General features: G+C 41.6%; 1 protein-coding gene across 1 annotated transcript in view; it reads right to left on the bottom strand.

Annotated features, from left to right (window-relative positions):
* Positions 1–5,331: 5,331 nt before the first annotated feature.
* Positions 5,332–25,281, bottom strand: part of LOC129563989 (succinate--CoA ligase [GDP-forming] subunit beta, mitochondrial-like) — a 50,316-nt gene continuing 30,366 nt past the window's right edge. Inside the window, 2 exon segments of the mRNA XM_088834295.1 lie at positions 5,332–6,156; positions 6,284–6,400. Coding sequence (XP_088690421.1) covers positions 5,332–6,156; positions 6,284–6,400 — 942 coding nt within the window.

The raw sequence follows: 25,281 nt of genomic DNA, 5'->3' as shown, positions 1-25,281 counted from the left end.
CTTCTGGGACTCGTATGATCTGATGTTGGGGCATTTAACATTGTCCAAGGGGTCTTTGAGGGTATCCTCATTTCTTTTAATTCGTTTTTCTTCTTTCCTTTCTGTTTCATTTATTTCTACCATTCTCTATTATACCTCACTTATTCTATCTTCTGCCTCCGTTATTCTATTGTTGGTTCCCTCCAGAGTGTTTTTGATTTCATCTATTGCATTATTCATTGTATATTGACTCTTTTTTATTTCTTCTAGGTCCTTGTTAAACCTTTCTTGCATCTTCTCGATCCTTCTCTCCAGGCTATTTGTCTGTAACTCCAATTTTTTTTCAAGATTTTGGATCATTTTCACTATCATTATTCGGAATTCTTTATCAAGTAGGTTCCCTATCTCATCCTCTTTTGTTTGGGTTGGTGGCCATTTATCCTGTTTCTTTATTTGCTGGGTATTTCTCTGCCTCTTCATCTTGCTTATATTGCTGTGTTTGGGGTGGCCTTTCCGTCTCCTGGCAGTTTGTGGAGTTCTCGATATTGTTGAGTTTCCTCTCTGTGGGTGAGGTTGGACGGGTGGCTTGTCAAGGTTCCCTGGTTAGGGAAGTTTGTGTCAGTGTTTTGGTGGGTGGAGCTGGATTTCTTCTCTCTGGAGTGCAATGAAATGTCCAGTAATGAGTTATGATGTGTCAGGGGGTGTGCAGTGGCTTTGGGCAGCCTGTATATTGAAGCTCAGGGCTATGTTCCTGTGCTGCTGGAGAATTTGTGTGGTATGTCTTGCTCTGGAACTTGTTGACCCTTGGATGGTGCTTGGTTTTCAGTGTAGGTATGGAGGCATTTGATGAAGCGCCTGTTGATTAATGTTCCCTGGAGTCAGGAGTTCTCTGGTGTTCTCAGGATTTGGACTTAAGCCTCCTGCCTCTGGTTTTCAGTCTTATTCTTGCAGTAGCCTCAAGACTTCTCCATCTGTCACTTCCAAGTTGGTTCCCTCTGTTTTTGCTTCTTCTGTTTGCTGGTCTCTTCAGTGTCTAATTTCTTCCCTGACACTAGGGGGCGGTGGTGGACACTTTTTAAGGCTCACTTGTTCAGTCGTGTTGTGGGGAGGAAGGAACGCCACAGACATATATCTCTGGCATCTGTGGGGAGTGCTCGCAGTGTCTCAGCCACACTGGATTTGCCCCCGCCCACGGTGTATGTGCTGTCCCAGTCTGCACTGCACAGGCTCTAGGTTGCACATCCCAGGTCTAAGCTGCTCAGGTTCAGGTACTCAGGTACTCCAAAAAGGCGCAAACATGGTTGGGCCTGCATTTTGTGCCCTTCCCCGGTCTGAGCAGCTCAGGTGACCAGGTGTTCGGTGAGTGTGGTCGCTGCAGCTTATAGCCTCCCTGGTCCCTGCTGCTCAGTTTTCTGGTTGTACAACCGGCGCACCTTCTCAGGTGGATGTCGACCATCCAGAAACCCAAGAAGTCTTGGATAGCAATGAAACCTGTTTGCAGTTTGCTTCTCTGGGGCTGCGATTGCCCCTTCCGCCTCTAGCTGCCCTCCCCTGCCTGTCTTGGAGGGAGATGGGCCGTCCACACCCGCCTAGGTCTGTTCAGTCCTTTGTTCTTTGAGCAGGACTGGCGGAGTCTTATGTTAGGGCTTTTTGCCTTTTTGTGGGGTAGCTATCCCACAGTCTGCTTTGCTATCTCCAGTTAGCTACCTCAGATTGCCCTCGCGGCATTCAGGCCGTGTGCTCAATGCAGCTGGCTCCTCGCTGCCCAGCTCCCACTTGCTAATGGCCAATGTGGGCAATTACGCTGCTTCTCCGCAGGGAGTTACCCTTGGGCACGTAATCTGTGGGGTTTAATTATTTATTTCTCTTTCTTCCTGGTTATGTTGCCCTCTGAGGTTCCAAGGCTTGCCACAGACTCGCCCGTAAGAGTGTTTCCTGGTGTTTGGAAACTTCTTTCTTTTTTAAGCCTCTCTTCCCAGGATGGAGCTCCATCCCTACCTCTTTTGTCTCTCTTTTTATCTCTTATGCTTTTTCCTACCTCCTTTCGAAGACAATGGGCTGCTTTTCTGGGTACCTAATGTCCTCTGCCGGCATTCAGAAGTTGTTTTGTGGAATTTACTCAGCGTTCAAATGTTCTTTTGATGAATTTTGGGGGGGAGATGTGGTCTCCCCATCCTATTCCTCCACCATCTTCTTCCGATCTCCCACTCCAGTAGTCTTGACTGGAGAGAGGAGGACAAAGGAGCCTGGCAGGCAACAGTCCATAGGGTCACAGAGAATTGGACATTAGCACTGCGTTAATTTTGGTAAAGTCATATTTTGAGAAAAAGATCTTGGTCATCTAAAATATGAATTTTATATACTGTCTCAAAACACCATAGGAAGCCAAATAAAGTGTAAGTGATTTTTTTCACCTCGAGACACTTTTAATGTTATGAAAATACAAAAAATTCCTTGGAGGTCATAAGATAAAGGCAAAAAATGAGAGATAATTTTATAGATAGGAAATCTTTGGCCCAGAAAAAGAAAGTGTCTCATCCAAGCCTGGAGACAGATAAGACGATTGGAAACTAGTGTTTTTCTCTTTATCCTCCACTTTCTTAGTATACTAAGCTACTTTTTGATACAAGTTGAGACAAGGAAACCTAAGCAAAGAAACATGGCTACAAAGTGTGAGTCAGATATTAATTAAACTTTAGTAGAGATCATGCTATATATAGTTTTTATCACAAAATATTTCAAAAAATATAGAGAAGTATAGGGTACATTTCTAGACAGCCATACCATGTACAATCTTTAAAGGAAGGACTTAATTACCAGTGTTTCTGTCAGTGCTCAGACTCCCTCTATTTGTAGGTGAAGTGAAGCCACATGCAAACTCATCCCTGGATGCCTGTAACAAAATGTGATCCCTCTGTCACTTCAACAAATTTGTACACTAGGATAAGAAATCGGAATTAAAAGAATGAAAGGGTACCCCGATATTAAACAAAGCTACTGTGAAAGTCTAAATCAGGTATCAGTACTGGTATTTAGGTGACATCTCTTTAAAAATGGATCCGAGTATACTGTCATAACTATGACCTCTGGCAAAGTGATACAAATCTAGGTGGCTGGTAAAAGCTGCAACTCATGTGGTCTGAACATGGTTCCATTCTCCTCCTTGAACCAAAGGCAGTACTAGAAGGAGAGGTGTGACCAGAGGCCCTACATGAACTTGAGCTACAAAAGAAAGAACGGGTAAGTAAAATATTTCCACAAATCACTGTCGAATGTTGTGGAGTGAGCATAAGCATGAGTGACTGTGAAGAAAGGCTCACTTGACACTCGCTTGACACCAGGTAGGTGATGCAGCATCTGCATTTAGCTGATTTACATAATTGGGAGCTACAGGCAATCAAGCCCTCAGTGAGGCTTAAAAGCAGCTTTCTCAGGAGCCCAGGGCAGGCTTGACAAATCTGCAGACATTTATTATGAGGAATTTCCAAAGGAAGCTGTGAGGAACACAGTTTTACCTGCCACGCACTCAGCTACTGAACATGTGATGGGGATCTTTGGCCATAAAGAGCATGGAGTGCGGGTAGGGCAGGAGTTATTCACCCTACTGGGCAAACTCTAAAGTATACATCACATTTTAAAATGGTGACTGGTCAAATGGAGCATGTCTGGAAGATTTTAACCAAGACTGTAAAGGGTTTGAAACGACAAACGATGAAATGGAGCTAGCTGGTCTGGAGAATAATTTAGAAGGGACATGCATGAAGGGGTATTGTGTGGAGGTAGAAGTGGATGTGCTCTGTGTACCTCTAGAAGGCAAAACCAGGACAAGTGGATAGAAAATCGTGTAGATCAAATACAAAAGGAAAGTTTTAAATACAACTATGGCAAAATGTTATTTTTGCCAAGTGGGAGACTGATCATCTCCAATGTTCCTTGCAACGCTAAGATTCTAAGGGGAGAAACAAAACACAGACCAACAATGATGAGTCAAAAGCCACTCACCAGAAGTGCTGAAACAAGGCTGTCAAAGGGAGGGAGAAGGGACGGAATACAGTTTAATCCCTGGAGCCTAACATTTTGGAAAGTGAATGTTTTGTTCAGTTTTCCAGTTGAATAAATAGATGAAGGTATATAATAGCAAATCTTAAAAACAACACACTGAGGACAAGGGATTCTTGGTGTTCCCTTGGACCTCATTATTCAAAGTGTGGTCCTCAGACCAGAAATAGCCAAAAGTCTGTCTGAAACGTATAATCTCAAATTCCACCCCAGGTCTACTACATTAGAATTTGTCTTAATTCCCCAGATGATCTATATGCACATTAAGATTTGAGAAGTACTACTACAGGAAAAAGTATAAATTTATTTTATTTTTTACAGTTTATAACAGAGGATTTTATTTGAATTTACATACAGATAAAAATTTGCCAAAATTTTAACACAAACCTAAACCACATTCTTTCCCACCACAAAAATGGACACTATGTAAAAAAGCCACATTCTCTCAATTACATTTTCCAAGGTGGTAGATTCAGGGGGGAAATAGGAAGGGAGAAAAGACAGTGACACTCACAGCATAATTTGATTTCAGTGTTGTCTCATCTTGAAATGACCCAATCAGAGATTTCCATAAGAATCAACCTTCAGTTCTGATGTTTAAACAGAAAGTTCTACTTCAAAATCACAAATAAGGCTTCTGGCTTCATTTTTAGTATGTGGTAAACAGCATATTCAATATTAAGGCAAATGGTAGGATACATGTATCCTAATGTATATGGCATTAATTATGAATCTTCCATTGTAAAATATATTTCATGGATTTTCTAAACATGTTGGAATTCAAAATAGCAAAAACTCTTGCAGTTTATAACAGCTACTTGTTTCAGTGTCTTAGCTGCACCTTTTTGATGGCAAATCTGTTGAATGCAATCTTGTCTGACATTTTTTTTTTACAGCATGCATATTTTTTTTTAACACAATACAAATGTTCACCAAAATCGCTGCAAGTGAACCAGGGCCTGATCTCAAATGCTGTATACACGCACACTGTTTGGCCTTGTAGATTGCTTCCCCAAATTGGAAAAACAATGGTGAGCTGACTCACTATGACAGAAAATTATGAGAATGCAGGACATTAAATTAATAAAGACTATAAGGGAAATTAAGCTGCCTAGATATCTTATTCAAAAAAATACAGATTTAAATTTTTTAAGCCAAAAACTTGTAATTCTTGCCCTTCCCCCTCCCCATCCCCCTTTTTCACCAATGGAATAACTATTTTTTTCACAGTGGTGAGAGAACCATCCCTTTTTATGGGTAAGTGCACTTCTTCCAAGAGATCAGGGCAAGGTATCACTTCTTAGCCACGCTGGCCACAGTTTTCTTGGCTGCATCCTCCAGGTCGACAGCTGAAGTGACGGGGAGTCCACTGTTACTGAGAATGTTCTGGGCTTCGTGGACAATCGTTCCTTCAAGCCGGACCACCAGTGGCATCTTGAGTTCCAGCTCCCGGCAGGCTTTGGTGATCCCATTGGCAATGATGGCACAGTTGACATTTCCACCAAAAATATTGATTAGGATGGCTTCAACCTTAGGATCGGCTGTGAGTTATCTGAATGCTTGATATACTTGAGATTCCTTTACACTACCACCAAGACACAAAAAGTTGGCTGGCTTCCCACCATTCAGGAAAATGATGTCACAGGTAGCTATGGCGAGTCCGGCATCATTAACAAAACAGGCAATGTTTCCGTCCAGTCCTATGTATTTTAGATCATATCTGGCAGCTTCATTTTCAATGGGCTCATTCTCTGATTTGTCATCCACAGCAAATATATCCTTTTGTCGGAATTCTGCGTTGTCATCAAAGTTTATCTTGGCATCAAAACAGACAACTTGTCCTTCTGGAGTTTCACCAAAGGGATTCACTTCCACCTGAGTAGCATCAATTTTCAGGAAGAGATTGTACAGCTTCTTAATTTGATCTGCAGCCTGGTTTTTCAAAGGCCCGAGGAAACCTAGATTTTCCGCCATCCGTTGAGCTTGGCTGTCCTTTATCCCTTCAATAATGTCAATTTGCTCCTTAAAAATAAGTTCTGGATTTGAAGCTGCCACCTCTTCAACGTCAACGCCCCCCTGAGGGCTGCCCAAAAGCACGGGGCCATTGCAGGACCGGTCCTGGAAAAAGTATAAATTTAAAATGTTGCAAAAGGTGAACTCTTGAGATCATACAGCATATGACCCTGATTCCAAATGCAGTCAACAAAACAGGATAAAATGCCAACAGAAACACATGACTACTTACAGAATTAGGCAAGGCTGCACAAGAATACAATGTTTCTCGACCTGCTAATCGCTGTATATTTTCCAAAAGCAGTCCAACAAAAGGGAGGTACAACTGTGCTATTTTGGCTTGCTGGTTCTGCAAAATAATTATCAAAAGCTTAATAGATATATAATATGTATATATTACAAATAAAGTTGGCTCCATCTGTTTAAAGACTAAAAGTGAGCGAATATCCATAACAAATCAGTAAAGCATGAATCTATTTATATTCATAGTCTCAAAACTAATTACCAGAGAACTTTGTTGGTATTTGGATTTATATACAATATAGTCAAATCACATCCCTCAAATATCACTACATAAAAGGCAAAAGTTTATTTTTTTAAATAGCAGTGGACTTATAAAGCAGATCATATTAGTCCTGTCCTTTAACTCCGGTGAGGGTTGAATATGATTAAGAGCAAGAATCACGTCTGTCTTGTTCACTGCTTCATCCTCTGTGCCTAGGCACATAGGATATGGTCACTATACGTTAACTGAATGAATGAATAGTTGGAAGAAGTAACAAAATATTCCTCCTTCCACAGGTAAGTTTTGCTTTGAGTCAAGCTGCAATTAAACTAATGTGATCTTGGCCCTCTAAATCAATTATAAAATATGGGAGATTGATATCTTTGCAAATATCCAAGTAAACTTGGACACTGATAGTCTTCATTAATGTGGTACCTCTTATACTCATTTACGTACTGCTTTCCTCAGCTACAGATGTTCTTGTCAGATGTTTCAGTTCAGTTCAGTTCAGTTCATTCCCTCAGTCGTGTCCGACTCTCCGCAACCCCATGAATCACAGCATGCCAGGCCTCCCTGTCCATCACCAACTCCCGGAGTTCACTCAAACTCATGTCCACAGAGTTGGTGATGCCATCCAGCCATCTCATTCTCTGTCGTCCCCTTTTCCTCCCGCCCTCAACCTTTCACAGCATCAGAGTCTTTTCCAGTGAGTCAACTCGTCGCATGAGCTGGCCAAAGTACTGGAGTTTCAGCTTTAGCATCAGCCTTCCAATGAACACCCAGGAGCGATCTCCCTTAGAATGGACTGGTTGGATCTCCTTGCAGTATAAGGGACTCTCAAGAGTCTTCTCCAGCACCAGAGTTCAAAAGCATCAATTCTTCGGCGATCAGCTTTCTTCACAGTCCAACTCTCACATCCATACATGACCACGGGAAAAACCATAGCCTTGACTAGACGGACCTTTGTTGGCAAAATAATGTCTCTGTTTTTTAATATACTATCAAGGTTGGTCATAACTTTCCTTCCAAGGAGGAAGCGCCTTTAAGTTTCATGGCTGCAATCAGCATCCGCAGTGATTTTGGAGCCCAAAAAAATAAAGTCTGACACTGTTTCCACTGTTTTTCCACCTATTTCCCATGAGGTGATGGGACCAGATGCCATGATCTCTGTTTTCTGAATGTTGAGCTTCAAGCCAACCTTTTCACTCTCCTCTTTCACTTTCATCAAGAGACTTTTGAGTTCCTCTTCACTTTCTGCCATAAGGGTAGTGTCATCTGCATATCTAAGGTTATTGATATTTCTCCCAGCAATCTTGATTCCAGCTCGTGCTTTTTCCAGCCCAGCGTTCCTCATGATATACTCTGCAATAAGTTAAATAAGCAAGGTGACAATATACAGCCTTGATGTACTCCTTTTCCTATTTGGAACCAATCTGTTGTTCCATGTACTGTTCTGACTGTTGCTTCCTGACCTATAATCATTCAAATCAGCAAAAACAGTGGTGACGGCACATGAGCTGCCCTCCATATCTCAACACTTTAGGAGACCTATATAAGGCATCTAGGGTACAATGGTTAACCAACAGAATTCAGATCTAAAGTATCTCTTAGTTCCTTTAATTTGCATTTATTCTTGAAACTGAACAATGTTTCATATGTTAATCGGCCATTTGTACTTCTCTTGTGAATTTCAGGAACTCTTAATATATAACATAGATGCTCTAACATATAACCCTAATCATGAATGTCTCTAGCACTAGGATTCTGGTTCAGTAGGTCTGGGCTGGGTCCCAGGAATTTTCCCTAGATGGTTGTGCACAGAGGTTTGAGAACCACTGATCAAGTTCAACTTCCTGATCAAGCCAAGAGCAACCTGCACCTGCATCGTTGACAGATAATTAGTTTTTAAAATTCTTAAATACTTCTGCACTTTCAGAGTAGTCCTTAAGCTGTTCTACCTGCTAGATATAGTTTGGCCCTTTGGATCTACAAAGAGTAAATCCACTTCTACTTTAAACAGCAACCCCTTAAACATCTGGGGACACATCAGAAATTGTCTTAATTCACTCTTCACAAAGAGAAACAGCTGTTATTATTTTATTTTTCACACGGCTTTGGTTTCAAGAGTTTCTACCATCATCATCACCGTTTTTCGGCAGTTCTCTAGTTGTCCAGTGTCCTACTATGGTTTTTCCAGTAGTCACGTATGGATGTGAGAGCTGGACTATAAGGAAAGCTGAGCACCAAAGAATTGATGCTTTTGAACGGTGGTGTTGGAGAAGACTCTTGAGAGTCCCTTGGACTACAAGGAGATCCAACCAGTCCATCCTAAAGGAGATCAGTCCTGAGTGTTCATTGGAAGGACTGATGCTGAAGCTGAAACTCCAATACTTTCGCCACCTGATGCCAAGAACTAACTCATTTGAAAAGACCCTGATGCTGGGAAAGATTGAAGGCAGGAGGAGAAGGGGACGAAAGAGGATGAGATGGTTGGATGGAATCACCGACTCAGTGGACATGAGTTTGAATAAACTCCGGGAGATGGTGGTGGACAGGGAGGCCTGGCGTGCTGCAGTTCATGGTGTTGCAAAGAGTCGGACACGACTGAGCAACTGAACTGAACTGACTTAATATTTGAGAGGCAGTATAGTCTAGGAGCCCAGATTTTTAATTTGAGATACACATGAATTCCAGCCCTCCTGTTACTAGTGACTTGACTGTGATCAAATCACTTAACCATAGATTTCTCTTTACTAAAATGAGGGTATAACTGTAATATAAATTCATATGAGCTAATATTTAATATAGTGTTTGGCATATACTGAGTCCTCAAGAAATTTTAGCCATGATTTTTAATATTGTAGCTTCTAGATGGGATTTCATTTCAGTTCAGATAGTGAGTGATTACTTGGGAAGGAGATACTACACCCTTCTCAGGTGAACAGGAAGACAGGTAAAACACATGCATCAGGGCAAACACATTAAACGTTTGGTCTACACAAAAGACAGAAAACCATCTAAGAATCTATTAACAGAAGACAGGATAGATAAATAAAATAAGGTGTATTCATATGATAGCATACTATGCAGATTTTTTAAAAATATAGATCTAATCTTCAGAATATATTGTTAAGTGAAAAAATAAAAATACGTAATGGTTTCTATTATGTGTGTGTGTGTGTGTAGGTTTGTGCATGAATAAAATTGAAATTTATATAAGGAACTGATAAACAGTAGTTGCTTCTAGAGAGAAGAATTGAGGCTTGGAGGTAAGGAATGAGAGAGAGGCATTTTGATTTTTTTTTTTTTACCATGTATGTAGCTTATTATTTCAAAAAAGGAAAAAATATTCCAACAGTCCAAGTAAAAATTGCACTTCTTCAGGTGTCAGTAGCATTTGCAGTGAGTCCAGGAACTGATATAGGCCCCAGAATAAATGTTAGATTTTGAACATTCTGGTTTTGAGCAGGAAAGATATCTCATGGTATGCACAGCAAATAAGGAGAGCTCCCAAAGGAGTTTAAGAGTAGCATGTAACAGGGACCAGTGACATGTCCATAATGTCATTAGAAGAAAGGCTGAGGACTGGCAACATGGTTAGAATGCAGGCCTGGATGGGATACTAGGACAAGTAGTCTCAAAGTAGCCTTTCCACAGGAAGCACTTTTTTTTGACTGTATTATTATTTGGGAAACCAGATGGAAATTATGGGTGTATAACACTCCTTGGAAGGAAAGTTATGACCAACCTAGATAGCATATTAAAAAGCAGAGACATTACTTTGCCAACCAAGGTCCGTCTACTCAAGGCTGTGGTTTTTCCCGTGGTCATGTATGGATGTGAGAGTTGGACTGTGAAGAAAGCTGATCGCCGAAGAATTGATGCTTTTGAACTGTGGTGCTGGAGAAGACCCTTGAGAGTCCCTTGGACTGCAAGGAGATCCAACCAGTCCACTCTAAGGGAGATCGATCCTGGGTGTTCATTGGAAGGACTGATGCTAAAACTGAAACTCCAATACTTTGGCCACCTCATGTGTCGAGTTGACTCACTGGAGAAGACTCTGATGCTGGGAGGGATTGGGAATGGGAGGAGACGGGGACGACAGAGAATGAGATGGCTGGGTGGCATCACCGACTCGATGGACATTGAGTTTGAGTGAACTCCGGGAGTTGGTGATGGACAGCGAGGCCTGGTGTGCTGTGATTCATGGGGTCAAAAAGAGTCAGACAGGACTGAGTGACTGAACTGAACTGAATTGATCTCTGCATATAAGTTAAATAAGCAGGGTGACAGTATAAAGCCATGACGTACTCCTTTTCCTATTTGGAACCAGTCTGTTGTTCCATGTCTAGTTCTAACTGCTGCTTCTTGACCTGCATACATATTTCTCAGGAGGCAGGTCAGGTGGTCTGGTATTCCCATCTCTTTCAGAATGTTCCACAGTTTGTTATGATCCACACAGTGAAAGGATTTGACATAGTCAATAAAGCAGAAATCGATGTTTTTCTGAAATTCTCTTGCTTTTTCCATGATCCAGCAGATGTTGGCAGTTTGATCTCTGGTTCCTCTGCCTTTTCTAAAAACTGCTTGAACAACTGGGAGTTCACGGTTCACATATAGCTGAAGCTTGGCTTGGAGAATCTTGAGCATGACTTTCTAAGGGTGTGAGATGAGTGTAATTGTGCGGTAGTTTGAGCATTCTTTGGCATTGCCTTTCTTTGGGATTGGAATGAAGACTGACCTTTTCCAGTCCTGTGGCCACTGCTGAGTGTTTCCAAATTTGCTGGCATATTGAGTTGCAGCCCTTTCACAGCATCATCTTTCAGGATTTGAAATAGCTCAACTGGAATTCCATCACCTCCACTAGCTTTGTTCATAGTGATGCTTCCTGAGGCCCACGTGACTTCACATTCCAGGATGTCTGGCTCTACGTGAGTGATCACACCATCATGATTATCTGGGTCATGAAGATCTTTTTTGTACAGTTCTTCTGTGTATTCTTGCCACCTCTTCTTAATATCTTCTGCTTCTGTTAGTCCATACCGTTTCTGTCCTTTATTGAGCCCATCTTTGCATAAAATGTTCCCTTGGTATCTCTAATTTTCTTGTAGAGATCTCTAGTCTTTCCCATTCTAGGATATCATAATTACTATGTAAAAAGAAAAATATGACTAAGTACGAGTATCTTCTTTGGGAATGAGTTACTAGTATCAGACGTGGGTTCAAATCGCAGCTCTACCACGTAATTACTAGGTGATCTTGGGCAAGTTACTTAACTTCTCTGAGCCTTAGTTTTCTCATCTATATTGGCAGGGTAAAACCTCCCCTGGATTACCCTTTTGAGGACTGAGATAACGCAGGTACAACGCTTCCCACTTTGACCCATGGTAAGCATCAAGGATTGGTAGCTGCCCCTGTTGAGAAGTCATGTATATTGCCTGAGACCTGAAGGGCATGATCAGGATTTGCAACCGTATTTTTTAAGCTTGTAAATTGAGCAATAATCTCAAAATTACAGGAAAGTTGCAAGAATGGTACGGAGAATACCTCTGATTACTGTTATAACACATGCTGTCTCTGTGTATACGCATTCATTTTTTCTGAACCATTTGAGAATGTTACATAATTTATGACCGATTGAAAGTGTCAGTTGCTCAGTCATGTCCAACTCTTTGCAACCCCCTGGATTGTAGCCCATCAGGCTCCTCTGACCATGGAACTCTCCAGGCAAGCATACTGTAGTGGGCTGCCATTCCCTTCTCCAGGGAGATCTTCCGACCCAGGGACTGAACCCAGGTCTGCCGCATTAAAGCAGATTCTTTACTTTCTGAGCCACCAGGGAAGTTTATGACCAATTACCCCTAAATATTTCAGCAAGTATTTCATAAGAATAGGGATATTCTTTTATATGACCACAGTATAGTTATCAACTTCAATAAATTGAATATTGATACTATTTTATGTGATCTGCCATCTTATTCCAATTTTGTCAATTGACCAATAATGTCCTTTATAGCATGATCCTCCCATACAGGGTCCGGTCTAAGATCACGGATGTATTTAATGGTCATGTCTCTTTAATCTGGAGACATTTCCATAAACTTTGTCTTTTATGATATTGATATTCTCAAGGACTACAGTCCTCACTCTCCTCTTTATTTTTTCAATAGAACGTTCCTTATTTGAGGTTTCTTTGACATTCAGGTGATGCATTCTCAACTGAAACGCTGGGTCCTTCTCAGGGTGTCACATCTGGAGACACCCTGGTGATGTTAATTTTACCACTTGGTCAAGATGTTATTCAATTTCCTCACTGTATAGTTTTGTTTTTTTTTACTATGCAGTTAACAAGCAATTTGTGGGATAATACTTTAAGACCATGCAACTATCCTACTGCTAATCAAAAGTCTTTGATGACTCTGACCAATACTTAACATGATGTTGATTTTCCAACTCAAGTACTTCTTTTGCCTTCACCATTGCATACTCTAAACAAGATCCCTTCACGTTCCTCCGTTTATATATGTATGTATGTGTTTCTATCTATTATTGGTATGGACTCATGGCTTTCTATTTTTTCAGGGTTTCATATTTCATTACCGAACTTACTTTGCTTCTCAATTTGTCAGAGATTTGACCTATGGCCCTTTGAAGCTGGTTCCTGTTCTTGTGACATAACCCCATCCTTTATTTTGAGCACTTCCTTAATTTCTGGAATAACAAGCATGTTTCAGGACCATCTTGTGCCTACCTTGTCTAGCCCTGACATCAACCGTCTCTCCAAGTTCTGTGTAATAAGGTCTTTTGATTCGAGCTTGGGGCTGTTTCTGTCACACCACAGCTAGTTCAGCCCTGCAAAGACCATGGCTACATTTGGGGGATTTGCATGGAAAGGCACCTCTCTGGGGTACAGGATAATTCCTGGGGAGTTATGGGAAACAACCTTGATTACAAAGCTGTCCAGACTGTAGAATTTTTTGTGGTAAGAAAATGGAAATCAATGAAGGTTTCTAATCAAAATTCTTGATTGGAAATCCAAGTAAAAAGAATGGGGAATGAGTGAGCTTGAAGACTGATTTAGTCAAGATTGAATTTCTTAGCTGGGGATAGACAGTATGAACAAGGCAAGTATATACTTGATTTCCTTCTATTGAATACAAAGAAAGTTATGTAAATTACTTCTCTCAAAATTTCTTAGTGTAATATAGGAGCACAATCGCTAAGAGAAAAGAAACCAGCAGAAATCCCAGTTTCATTTTTGTCCATGTGACATGTTCCTTCTGCCAACCTTTTTTTTTTTTTGACCCTCATCTCCTTTCTCTGGCTGCCCTCTAGTGGAAATGATCTGAAATTGCACAATGGCCTAAAACCAGATTGCTAAAGGGAAAATACACTGGTGTATAAACCACCTAAGAGAAACAGGTGAGATCACCAGCTAAAGCAGGAACGACTTGAAATATCTTTGTGTTCAGTCCCTTATTCTTCAGGTAGGGATAATGAAGCCCAGGGAGGGGGAAACTACTTGTCCAAAGTCAGAAAGCTAATGAAAGGGTCAGAATACAAGCTGTTCCTGGAACACACCATCATTTCAAAGTAATCCTTGACAACTTTCCTATTACAAACAGCCCATTTGGATGTAGAGGAGTTTACTTAAATTTTGTAATACTTTGCCACCCAATATATATTTTTCAGAAGTTCATTTTTAAGAACGAGAGGGGAGCGCTCAGTAGTTATTCCATTAGACGAAGCACCCCAACCCATTATCAATTTTCTGTTTTTTATTTTTGATGTTTATTTATTTGGCTGCCTCAGGTCTTAGTTGTGACTTGTGGGATCTAGTTCCCTGATCAGGGATCGAACCTTCGTCCCCTGCATTACAAGCTGGATTCTCAACCACTGGACCACCAGGGAAGTCTCTCAATTTTCCGTTTTTTAAACAGTAGCTTTTAAAAGATATATTTTATAAGCCATAGGATTCATACCATAACTACTTGACAGCTACCATCATTCCTTTCAAACACATGTAGACAAGCTCTCCTTTAACAGTTGAAAATTATTTATTATTCCCTTTTCTCCTTGAATATATAGTTCTGTTCCTCTTCTCCCAGATTTTTATCCTAATAAAATATATTTTCACTCTTGGAAATGTTTATATTGGTCATCCTGCCATACTTCTTTGCAGCAATATACAAGTACATTTGTTAAACTTATATTTTTCATTTCGTGTGACCAAGATGTTCTAAATATTACCGCTTTTCTTCTTAATTGAGTTAGCCTTACATTTATATTGCTGTAAGACTTGATGAAAATAAATGCAACCATTTTAATCAATTATTAAACACTAGTACATTTTGATTGGAAATAGAGCTCTAAATGAGGTGTGTGAGGCAATTTTCAGTTAGTTCATATTTCCGTGGCTGACTAGTTCTTACTGCTAAAACAACACAGGGTTCAGCTTCACTTTTTTCCTATTTTCCTTTCCATTTATACATCTAAGCATTGAGGAAGATTATTCACAAATTTTAGTAGATGAGAACTTTGTTATCATGTTTCCATTCAATTCTTTGAACCATTTTCAAATATATTAAAAAATACTGATCTTTTGTCAAAGTGATTTTTTAACGGTTAGCTGACAGTTAGGTATTCATACAATTTTGCTGGCAGCAAAGAGCTGGAAACCAACACTACCCTGTTGTTGTAGTCTCCCGTGTCCTCAGCCCCAATAATAGTATTTTGAATTGTCCCTCTCTTGGTCTCTCTGGAGATTTTTACACCCTGGGGCCATTCCTTAGAGTAACTTTTGAGATGGGTGAGAAGTATGGTTTTTTATTGTTCTGCCAAAGGAGAGACAGGTGATCATGAATGGGGGAGGCAGGAAAGGAGATTCTTCAGGTTGTTTCTTTCTCAGGCAGATGGATTTTAGGAAATCTGAGGACATATGAAAATGGAGGGTCTGGAAATTGATTCCTACAAAACTATCTTTGCCTATCTATGCCTGCAAAACTATTTATGCCTTGGAAAATCTTCACGTACCCTCAGGGGTATGTGTACTTATCTCTAACAGCTGCTCCAACCAAGGAGTTCTCAAATGTTAGTGCTTATCAGAATTGATGGTGAGTTTGTAAATATGCAAATTCTGGAGCCAGATTCCCTTTGATCCTGATTCAGGAAGCCTGGGGAGGTCTGTACTCTGCATTCTAAGCACACCTCCTTCCCTCTCCTCATCTGAGGCAAGTTGTCTGTGCCTGACACTCAAGAAATATTGGGTTAGAGTATTAGCTGCAGAGGAGAGTTTTTGCCCGTGGGCTGCAGCATATCCACATACCCTCGTTTTCTCAGCTCAGGCTCTAGGGCAAGCCTCTGAATGAAGCTAAAGTAGCTGCCTCGCGGGTTCTGTTTAGCCACGCAGGCCCCACAAGAGTGAATAAACCAATAGCAATTCATGGATGTTGGTTACTGGCAAAATTAATCTCCATAGAGCCTTGCTCCCTCCCTTCCCCCCACCTCCTACATGCTCCTGCCTCACTGGGCAGATGGCAGCTTTTCTTAAGATTGGTCATGTGCCATGATTAATCCACAGGAAAAAGGAGGGTGGTGCATCTTTCAGGAACAGTTGCAGGCAGTGGTGTGCTGGTGCCAGCTTATAATACCTATGGGAGCTGATCATTAAATTTGCAAGCCACGTATTAGACAAAGGTCAGAACTGTCAAAGCTATTTTTTTCCATTAGTCATATATGGATGTGAGAGTTGAACCATAAAGAAAGCTGAGTGCGAAGAATTGATGCTTTGAATTGTGGTGTTGGAGAAGACTCTTGAGAGTCCCTTGGCCAGCAAGGAGATCAAACCAGTCAATCCTAAAGGAAATCAGTCCTGAATATTCATTGGAAGGACTGATGCTGAAGCTGAAGCTCCAATAGTTTGGCCACCTGATGTGAAGAACTGACTCTTGTTAAAAGACCCCGATGCTGGGAAAGATTGAAGGCTGGAGGAGAAGGGGACAGCAGAGGATGAGATGGTTGGGTGGCATCACTGACTTGATGGACATGAGTGTGAGCAAGCTCTGGGAGTTGGTGATGGATAGGGAGGCCTGGCGTGCTGTGATTCATGGGGTCGCAAAGAGTCACACACGACTGAGCGACTGAACTGAACTGAACTTTTTTTTTTTTTTTTTTGGTTGCCGTGAGCCATGGAGGGTCTTCGTCCCCTGAACAGGGATTGAACCTGTGCCGCCTGCAATGAAAGTGAAGAGTCTTAATTGCTGAACCACCTGGGAAGTCCCCCTTTTACTATCATTTTTGATCTTCAGGTTATTTGCATCTATTATAGCTGCATGGTAGGACTACTATATTAACCTGCACTGCTGTGTATCCCTTCACAAGTCCACACTGGGTGATGTCACACTGGTAGTTTGAAATCGGCTATAGTGAGAGTATTGACATGGCAGAAGCGGCAAATGCTACAAATGGAGGCTTTCTTTTAGAGAGCTGACTGTTAAAACATTTACCAGCACACCCACCACTGGTTGTTGGCCTTGGGAAAATCCATGCCCATACTTGACTGCCTCTTGACCTTGCCCAAGTGAGTTAGCTGCTTGAACTAGCTCAGGGACTTTTAAAGTTGAGGGTGCAAAGCAGTCTCTTAGAAAGATGTGGAAAAAGATTCCTGCCTCTCGCCTGCAAGAGGTTATCGTTCAGTGTGACCCAGGAGTGTGCATGGTTAACAAGCACCCAGGTGCTTCTGAGGAAGGTGGACAAATCTGACATCCCACAATTTAAGTGCTGCCCGGCCAGACTGAAGGGAGAAGGCCTTGAAAAAGGAGAAACAAAATGTTCTGTTCTTGACATTAATGCTTGAGAGCGAAATGCTTTCATGTAATTGTTTACATTTATAAGATGAAAATTAGTCCTTTCCTAATGGAGACGCACAAAAGCTTGACTGATCAAATCCAGTCTCTAATAGATTATTCCTTTGCTTTAGCAAATGCCCACGTCAAGGTAAAAATAGAGCCAGTGAAGTCACTCAGAATTTTCAATCTCTCTTCTATTACTGTAGCCTTTTTCACAGGAGGCAACTCAAGTTGGACATTTGTTGAGCATCTCATACTTGTAAGGCCCTGTGATCAACTTTCATATACATTCAAAGGGTCAGTTCATAATAATCGACCATGAAGTGGAATCATTCTCTTGTGTATCTGTTTCAACTTGGTTCCTGGAAGTTTTAAGGCTTCCTACCACACTCCACTCCCACTGCCATCGGGATCTGTTCCAGCCTTTGGTGCTTCTGCCATCTGTCTGCGCTCCCCCCACCTCATAATTAGGGATTTGCTCTTGCCACATACAGAGCTTCTTGAAGATCTTTGTTTTCTACCTCATCCCAAACTCATCTTTGAGAAGACACTCCTGATGATAGATTGTGAATTACCAAAAGCAAGATTAGATTTAAGTCCTCTCTCTCTTTTTCTTAACATATTTGTTTTAATTGGAGGCTAATTACTTTATATTATTGTATTGGTTTTGCCATACATTGACATGAATCTGCCCCGGGTGTACATGTGCTCCCCATCTTGAACCCCCTTCCCACCTCCCTCCCCATCCCATCCCTCTGGTTCATCCCAGTAAACCAGCCCCAAGCATCCTGGATCATGCATCGAACGTGGACTGGAGATTCGTTTCACGTACTCTGTGATCATTATTGTAATACTCAGCTTTAAGAAAGCAGGTTAGTTTTGGTTTGCTGTGCTTTAGCAAACACTTTGTTCTGTAGCTAACTTAGGTTAGTTTCGCCGTTCACTAAAATACATGTGAAATTTCTCTGGGGATTCAGCAGATTGATATGGTTCCTTCTTGCTCTTTGGTTCCCTGTTTGGTCTGGTCCCAGGAGAAGAAAATTACTGCCCTCTGCTCCAGTGTTCCCCTCACTCTTCCCAGCTAAGGACAGTGAAAAATCCAGGACCTTTTGTTCTCCTAGCAATTTTAAGTTATGCTTTGGGTCTTCTTATCCAGATAGTGAATAATATGTACTGCAATATTTTATTTCTTAAAGTTTATTTATTTAATGTTTTGGCTGTGGTGGGTCCTTGTTGCTGCATGCAGGCTTTCTCCAGTTGTAGTGAACAGGGGCTACTCTTCGTTGCAGTGCACGGCTTTCTCATTGTGGGGACTTCTCTTGTTGTGGAGCACAGGCTCTAGGCACGTGGGCTTCCATAGTTGCAGCATGTCGGCTCAGTAGTTGTGGTGCTCGGGCTTAGTTGCTCCATGGTGTGTGGGATCTTCTCGGCCCAGGGATGGAACCTGTGCCCTTGCACTACAAGGCAGATTCATAACCACTGTACCACCAGGGAAGCCCCAGCACCGCAGTATTTTAAATGTTGAGTATCAGCTAGAGGAGACAATATTTACTGATTCATTTGATAGATGTATTTGGAGGAAAAACATTAGGGAAAATGCTTCTCGATACACTGATTTGGGGCATGATCAGTTTTAATTAGAAAACCTAGGTGTAGAACTCAGTCAGACTGTGCCATTCTGGTGCCACAGGTCAGAAGTTCTAATGTCACCATGAACATAAAGATATTAACAACACAAAGCCACACCTGTCCTGGCAGTTGGTGAGAGAGGTGATGGGCTTGGCTTTAGTGAGGTTCCTAGTTGCCATATAATACAACCAGCTCTTGGAGCAGTTGAATTTACTGCAGTGAAGCTCTCAGGGATGCTCTGAGTTGGGACCACTAGTGCCCCCTTCTGGTAGCTTTGGTTATTGCTGGTACTGGGCTGTGAGCCATCAATTTATTGCCCTAAACTAGTCCTTTCCTCTATTTCTTTGCATTGATCACTGAGGAAGTCTTTCTTATCTCTCCTTGCTATTCTTTGGAACTCTGCATTCAGATGCTTATATCTTTCCTTTTCTCCTTTGCTTTTCGCCTCTCTTCTTTTCACAGCTATTTGTAAGGCCTCCTCAGACAGCCATTTCGCTCTTTTGCATTTCTTTTCCATGGGGATGGTCTTGGTCCCTGTCTCCTGTACAATGTCACGAACCTCCGTCCAGAGTTCATCAGGCACTCTATCAATCAGATCTAGTCCCTTAAATCTATTTCTCACTTCCACTGTATAATCATAAGGGATTTGATTGAGGTCATATCTGAATGGTCTAGTGGTTTTCCCTACTTTCTTCAATTTAAGTCTGAACTTCGCAATAAGGAGTTCATGATCTGAGCCACAGTCAGCTCCTGGTCTTGTTTTCGCTAACTGTATACAGCTTCTCCATCTTTGGTTGCAAAGAATATAATCAATCTGATTTCGGTGTTGACCATCTGGTGATGTCCATGTGTAGAGTCTTCTCTTGTGCTGTTGGAAGAGGGTGTTTGCTATGACCAGTGCATTCTCTTGACAAAACTCTATTAGCCTTTGCCCTGCTTCATTCCGTGCTCCAAGGCCAAATTTGCCAGTTACTCCAGGTGTTTCTTGACTTCCTACTTTTGCATTCCAGTCCCCTATAATGAAAAGGACATCTTTTTTGGGTGTTAGTTCTAAAAGGTCTTGTAGGTCTTCATAGAACCGATTAACTTTGGCATCTTCAGCATTACTGGTTGGGGCATAGGCCTGGATTACTGTAATATTGAATGTTTGCCTTGGAAACGAACAGAAATCATCCTGTCATTTTTAAGATTGCATCCAAGTACTGCATTTCGGACTCTTTTGTTGACCATGATGGCTACTCCATTTCTTCTAAGGGATTCCTGCCCACAGTAGTAGATATAATGGTCGTCTGAGTTAAATTCACCCATTCCAGTCCATTTTAATTCACTGATTCCTAGAATGTCGACGTTCACTCTTGCCATCTCCTGTTTGACCACTTCGAATTTGCCTTGATTCATGGACCTAACATTCCAGGTTCCTATGCAATATTGCTCTTTACAGCACCGGACCTTGCTTCTATCACTGGTCACATCCACAACTGGGTATTGGTTTTGCTTTTGCTCCATCCCTTTATTCCTTCTATAGTTATTTCTCCACTGAGCTCCAGTAGCATACTGGGCACCTACTGACCTGGGGAATTCCTCATTCAGTATCCTATCATTTTGCCCTTTGTTACTGTTCATGGGGTTCTCAAGGCAAGTATACTGAAGTGGTTTGCCATTCCCTTCTCCAGTGGACCACATTCGGCTGTGGTCCATGTGATCAGATTGGCTAGTTTCCTGTGATTATGATATCAGTCTGTCCGCCCTCTGGTGCCCCCTAGCAATACCTACCGTCTTATTTGGGTTTCTCTTACCTTGGTCGTGGAAAATCTCTTCACAGCCGCTCCAGCAAAGTGCAGCCGCTGTACCTTACCTTGGGTGAGGGGTAGCTCCTCACGGCCGCACCTCTTTGCGTGGTTCGTTGTGCCGGGGCCGGTGTCTCTTGCGTCGCGTCTGCGCCGCCGGGGCAGGAAAACAACAGAATAGGAAAAACAAGAGAGCTCTTCAAGAAAATTAGAGATTCCAAGGGAACATTTCATGCAAAGATGGGCTCGATAAAGGACAGAAGTGGTATGGACCTAACAGAAGCAGAAGATATTAAGAAGAGGTGGCAGGAATACACAGAAGAACTGTACAAAAAAGATCTTCACGACCAAGATAGTCACGATAACGTGATCACTGACCTAGAGCCAGACATCTTGGAATGTGAAGTCAAGTGGGCCTTAGAAAGCATCACTACGAACAAAGCTAGTGGAGGTGATGGAATTCCAGTTGAGCTATTTCAAGTCTTGAAAGATGATGCTGTGAAAGTGCTGCACTCAATATGCCAGCAGATTTGGAAAACTCAGCAGTGGCCACAGGACTGGAAGAGGTCAGTCTTCATTCCAATCCCAAAGAAATGCAATGCCAAAGAATGCTCAAACTACCGCACAATTGCACTCATCTCACACGCTAGTAAAGTCATGCTCAAAATTCTCCAAGCCAGGCTTCAGCAGTATGTAAACCGTGAACTCCCAGATGTTCAAGCAGGTTTTAGAAAAGGCAGAGGCACCAGAGATCAAATTGCCACCATCCGCTGGATCATGGAGAAAGCAAGAGAGTTTCAGAAAAACATCTATTTCTGCTTTATTGACTATGCCAAAGCCTTTGACTGTGTCGATCACAATAAACTGTGGAACATTCTGAAAGAGATGGGAATCCCAGACCACCTGACCTGCCTCTTGAGAAACCTGTATGCAGGTCAGGAAGCAACTGTTAGAACTGGACATGGAACAACAGACTGGTTCCAAATAGGAAAAAGTGTACGTCAAGGTTGTATATTGTCACCTTGCTTATTTAACTTATATGCAGTGTACATCATGAGGAACGCTGGGCTGGAAGAAGCACAAGCTGGAATCAAGATTGCTGGGAGAAATATCAATAACCTCAGATATGCAGATGACACTACCCTTATGGCAGAAAGTGAAGAGGAACTCAAAAGCCTCTTGATGAAAGTGAAAGAGGAGAGTGAAAAGGTTGGCTTGAAGCTCAACATTCAGAAAACAAAGATCATGGCATCTGGTCCCATCACTTCATGGGACATAGATGGAAAAACAGTGGAAACAGTGTCAGACTTTGTTTTTTTGGGCTCCAAAATCACTGCAGATGCTGATTGCAGCCATGAAATTAAAAGACGCTTGCTCCTTGGAAGGAAAGTTATGACCAACCTTGATAGTATATTAAAAAGCAGAGACATTACTTTGCCAACCAAGGTCTGTCTAGTCAAGGCAATGGTTTTTCCCGTGGTCATGTATGGATGTGAGAGTTGGACTGTGAAGAAGGCTGACCGCCGAAGAATCGATGCTTTTGAACTGTGGTGTTGGAGAAGACTCTTGAGAGTCCCTTATACTGCAAGGAGATCCAACCAGTCCATTCTAGAGGAGATCAATCCTGGATGTTCATTGGAGGGACTGATGCTAAAGCTGAAACTGCAATACTTTGGCCACCTCATGCGACGAGTTGACTCACTGGAAAAGACTCTGATGCTGGGAAAGGTTGGGGGCGGGAGGAGAAGGGGACGACGGAGAATGAGATGGCTGGATGGCATCACCGACTCTGTGGACATGAGTTTGAGTGAACTCCGGGAGTTGGTGATGGACAGGGAGGCCTGGCGTGTTGTGATTCATGGGGTCGCGGAGAGTCGGACACGACTGAGCGACTGAACTGAACTGAACTGAAACTAGTCCTACATTCCATATGGGGCTTCTCAGGTGGCGCTAGTGGTAACGAACTCACCTGCCAATGCAGGAGACCTAAGAGACGTGGGTTTGATCCCTGGGTCGGGAAGATCCTTTGGAGGACGGCATGGCAATCCACTCCAGTGTTCTTGCCTGGAAAATCCCATGGACAGAGGAGCCTGGTGGGTTACGGTCCATAGGGTCACAAAGAGTCAGACATGACAGAACCGATTTAACACAATACAACATTCCATAGTCCAGAAGTAAGTAACCTTGGTATGGCCTCTAACAGTGACGTAGCTTGGAATACCTTAGACAAAAACGTGAGGCCCTTAGAGTTTGTTTTGGAGTCTTGTTATCTCCCATATGTTTCCCTTTCTTCCTTCCTGGTACCGCCCAACATTTTCCAGAGCCCTATTTTTCTTCATTCTCAACTATTAGTTAATGCCAAGTGATAAGGAAAATTAACTGATACCACCTTAACTAGTTATTCCTTCCCAGGGTAAAACACCTTCAAGACCCAAACAAATGAAGCTATACTAAAGGTATATCAACTCCTATACTAAGGCAGAGGAGTTGATATACCTGGATGTGGTGACTGGCCTTGTAGACAGGTAGGGCAAGGTGAGCCAACTCTGCTACCCACGCTCCTTTCTCCTACTAGTCACTTCCATAACCAGCAATTCCATCTCCAGAAATGAGCTCCCCGAGTTGACTTCAACAGACTTCACATGGCTATGACTTTGCAGGTGACATAAACTGTGATTGCCTTGCATATCACAGGTTATCTAGCTATCTGATGAGGAAAGAAGAAAGTGAGAGAATTCTTAGCTATACTGCCTCTAAAGGAATGCTGACCATGCACATGGAACCAGAGTTAGAAGGAATCTTAATCTAAATATCCTATTTTGTTAGGCTCTCAGAGAATTCCATAGCTTTCCTGTAAGTCACAAGGCCACCAGAACCAAGACTACAAACCCAGGCTCCCAATTCCTTTGCAGAACATTTTTACCATCTATGATACTGCTTATCCTTAGAAGTTCATGCTTTATACTTCCGTTTTAAGGATTTATCATCTGAAGTCAGTAATTAGAAGTTCTGACAAAGATATTTGCCTCTATATCTTCTACTATTATGCATAGTAAAAACTACAGACATTACTTTTAATTAATATTTATTAATTTTAATATTAATTCATATTAAAATATTAATGAAATATTATTTTATTAATAAAATAAAATGCATATAATAAAATACAAACCCTTAGTAGCCACACATTGCTTACATCATGTCCGTATGATAGAACGTTTATGCACCATGAAAAAATATGCTAACTGCCCATGATGTGTAGTATGAATAGTATTCAAATTATCTTGTCTAATTAGATAAGCCCTTAAAAATATACATGCATAAAAATAAAGTTTAATATTCCAAAATATTAATATTTGTTATCTCTGACTTACAGTATTATGGGTGTTTATTTCTTAAATGTTTTTCTATAAGTCATGTTTTCTACAATGTGTAAGTATTAAAGTAAAATAAATAATTTAAATTAGAAAGGATTTCTTATGAATTTGTGTCAGTGGATAGATAAGGTATGTAGCTACTGAAGCTTTTCTTCTACCTAAGCCTTGCTACTAGTCCCTGCCAGCAATCAACATATATAACCCAACTCTGCCCCCACAAATGCTTCTTCGAGGGTAGGATTTTACATGGAAATAATCCTTAAGTCATGTTTTTCTATAACTTTTTGTTAAATCCTCCTAAGATTTAGGTTTCCCACAAAATTCGAAGTTGAAAAATGTGTAACGGATCTGCCGTTATTTATGCTCTACTGCTAATCTGAAGAGACTTTATTAACAAAGGGCTTCCCTGGTGGCTCAGGTGGCAAAGAATCCGCTGCTATTCAGGAGACCCAGGTTCGATCCCTGGCTGTGGAAGATCTCCTGGAGAAGGAAATGGCAACCCACTCCAGGTTTCTTGCTTGGAAAATCCCATGGACAGAGGACCCTGGTGAGCTACAGTCTATGGGGTCGCAGAGCTGGACATGACTTAGCGACTAAACCACCAATAGTGGAAAAAGGTTTCTATCATATTAATGAAGAGTGCTCTGATTGTGACCTTTGAAGGAAAAGGCCATACCTTATTATCTTTTATTCTTTACAGTACCTCAGACTAGGTACTCAGAGAATATGCAATAAAATTATTGAAATCATAATTGTAACGCCTTCATGAACTTCTGAGAGCCCAAGCATATTAGACTCCCTCAAGGTCTTGACACAGATTAAGCGCTGGACATTTGCTGAATGAGTGCAACTCCCGTGGAGCAACAGGACAGACTGTGAAATTGCTTTAGGATAATGCTAAGCATCTGAAAGCAAGGCAGGAAGCTGTCTACAAAAGAATGCCACTGTTTACTCACTAAATAAGCATGGCTATCCATATCATCAAGTCTTAACAGAGAACAGATAATATAGACAAATCTAATTTTAAAAGGTGATGTGAGTAGAGAAAAAAGGCACTGACCTAAGTATCTTTGAAAAATGGTGTT

This window comes from Moschus berezovskii, chromosome X (genome assembly GCF_049115385.1).
Source record: "Moschus berezovskii isolate FMDL1 chromosome X, NW_MosBer_1.0, whole genome shotgun sequence".
NCBI lineage: Eukaryota > Metazoa > Chordata > Mammalia > Artiodactyla > Moschidae > Moschus > Moschus berezovskii.
The sequence above is the reverse complement of the archived record's forward strand: the minus strand, read 5'-3'. Positions and strand labels throughout refer to the sequence as shown.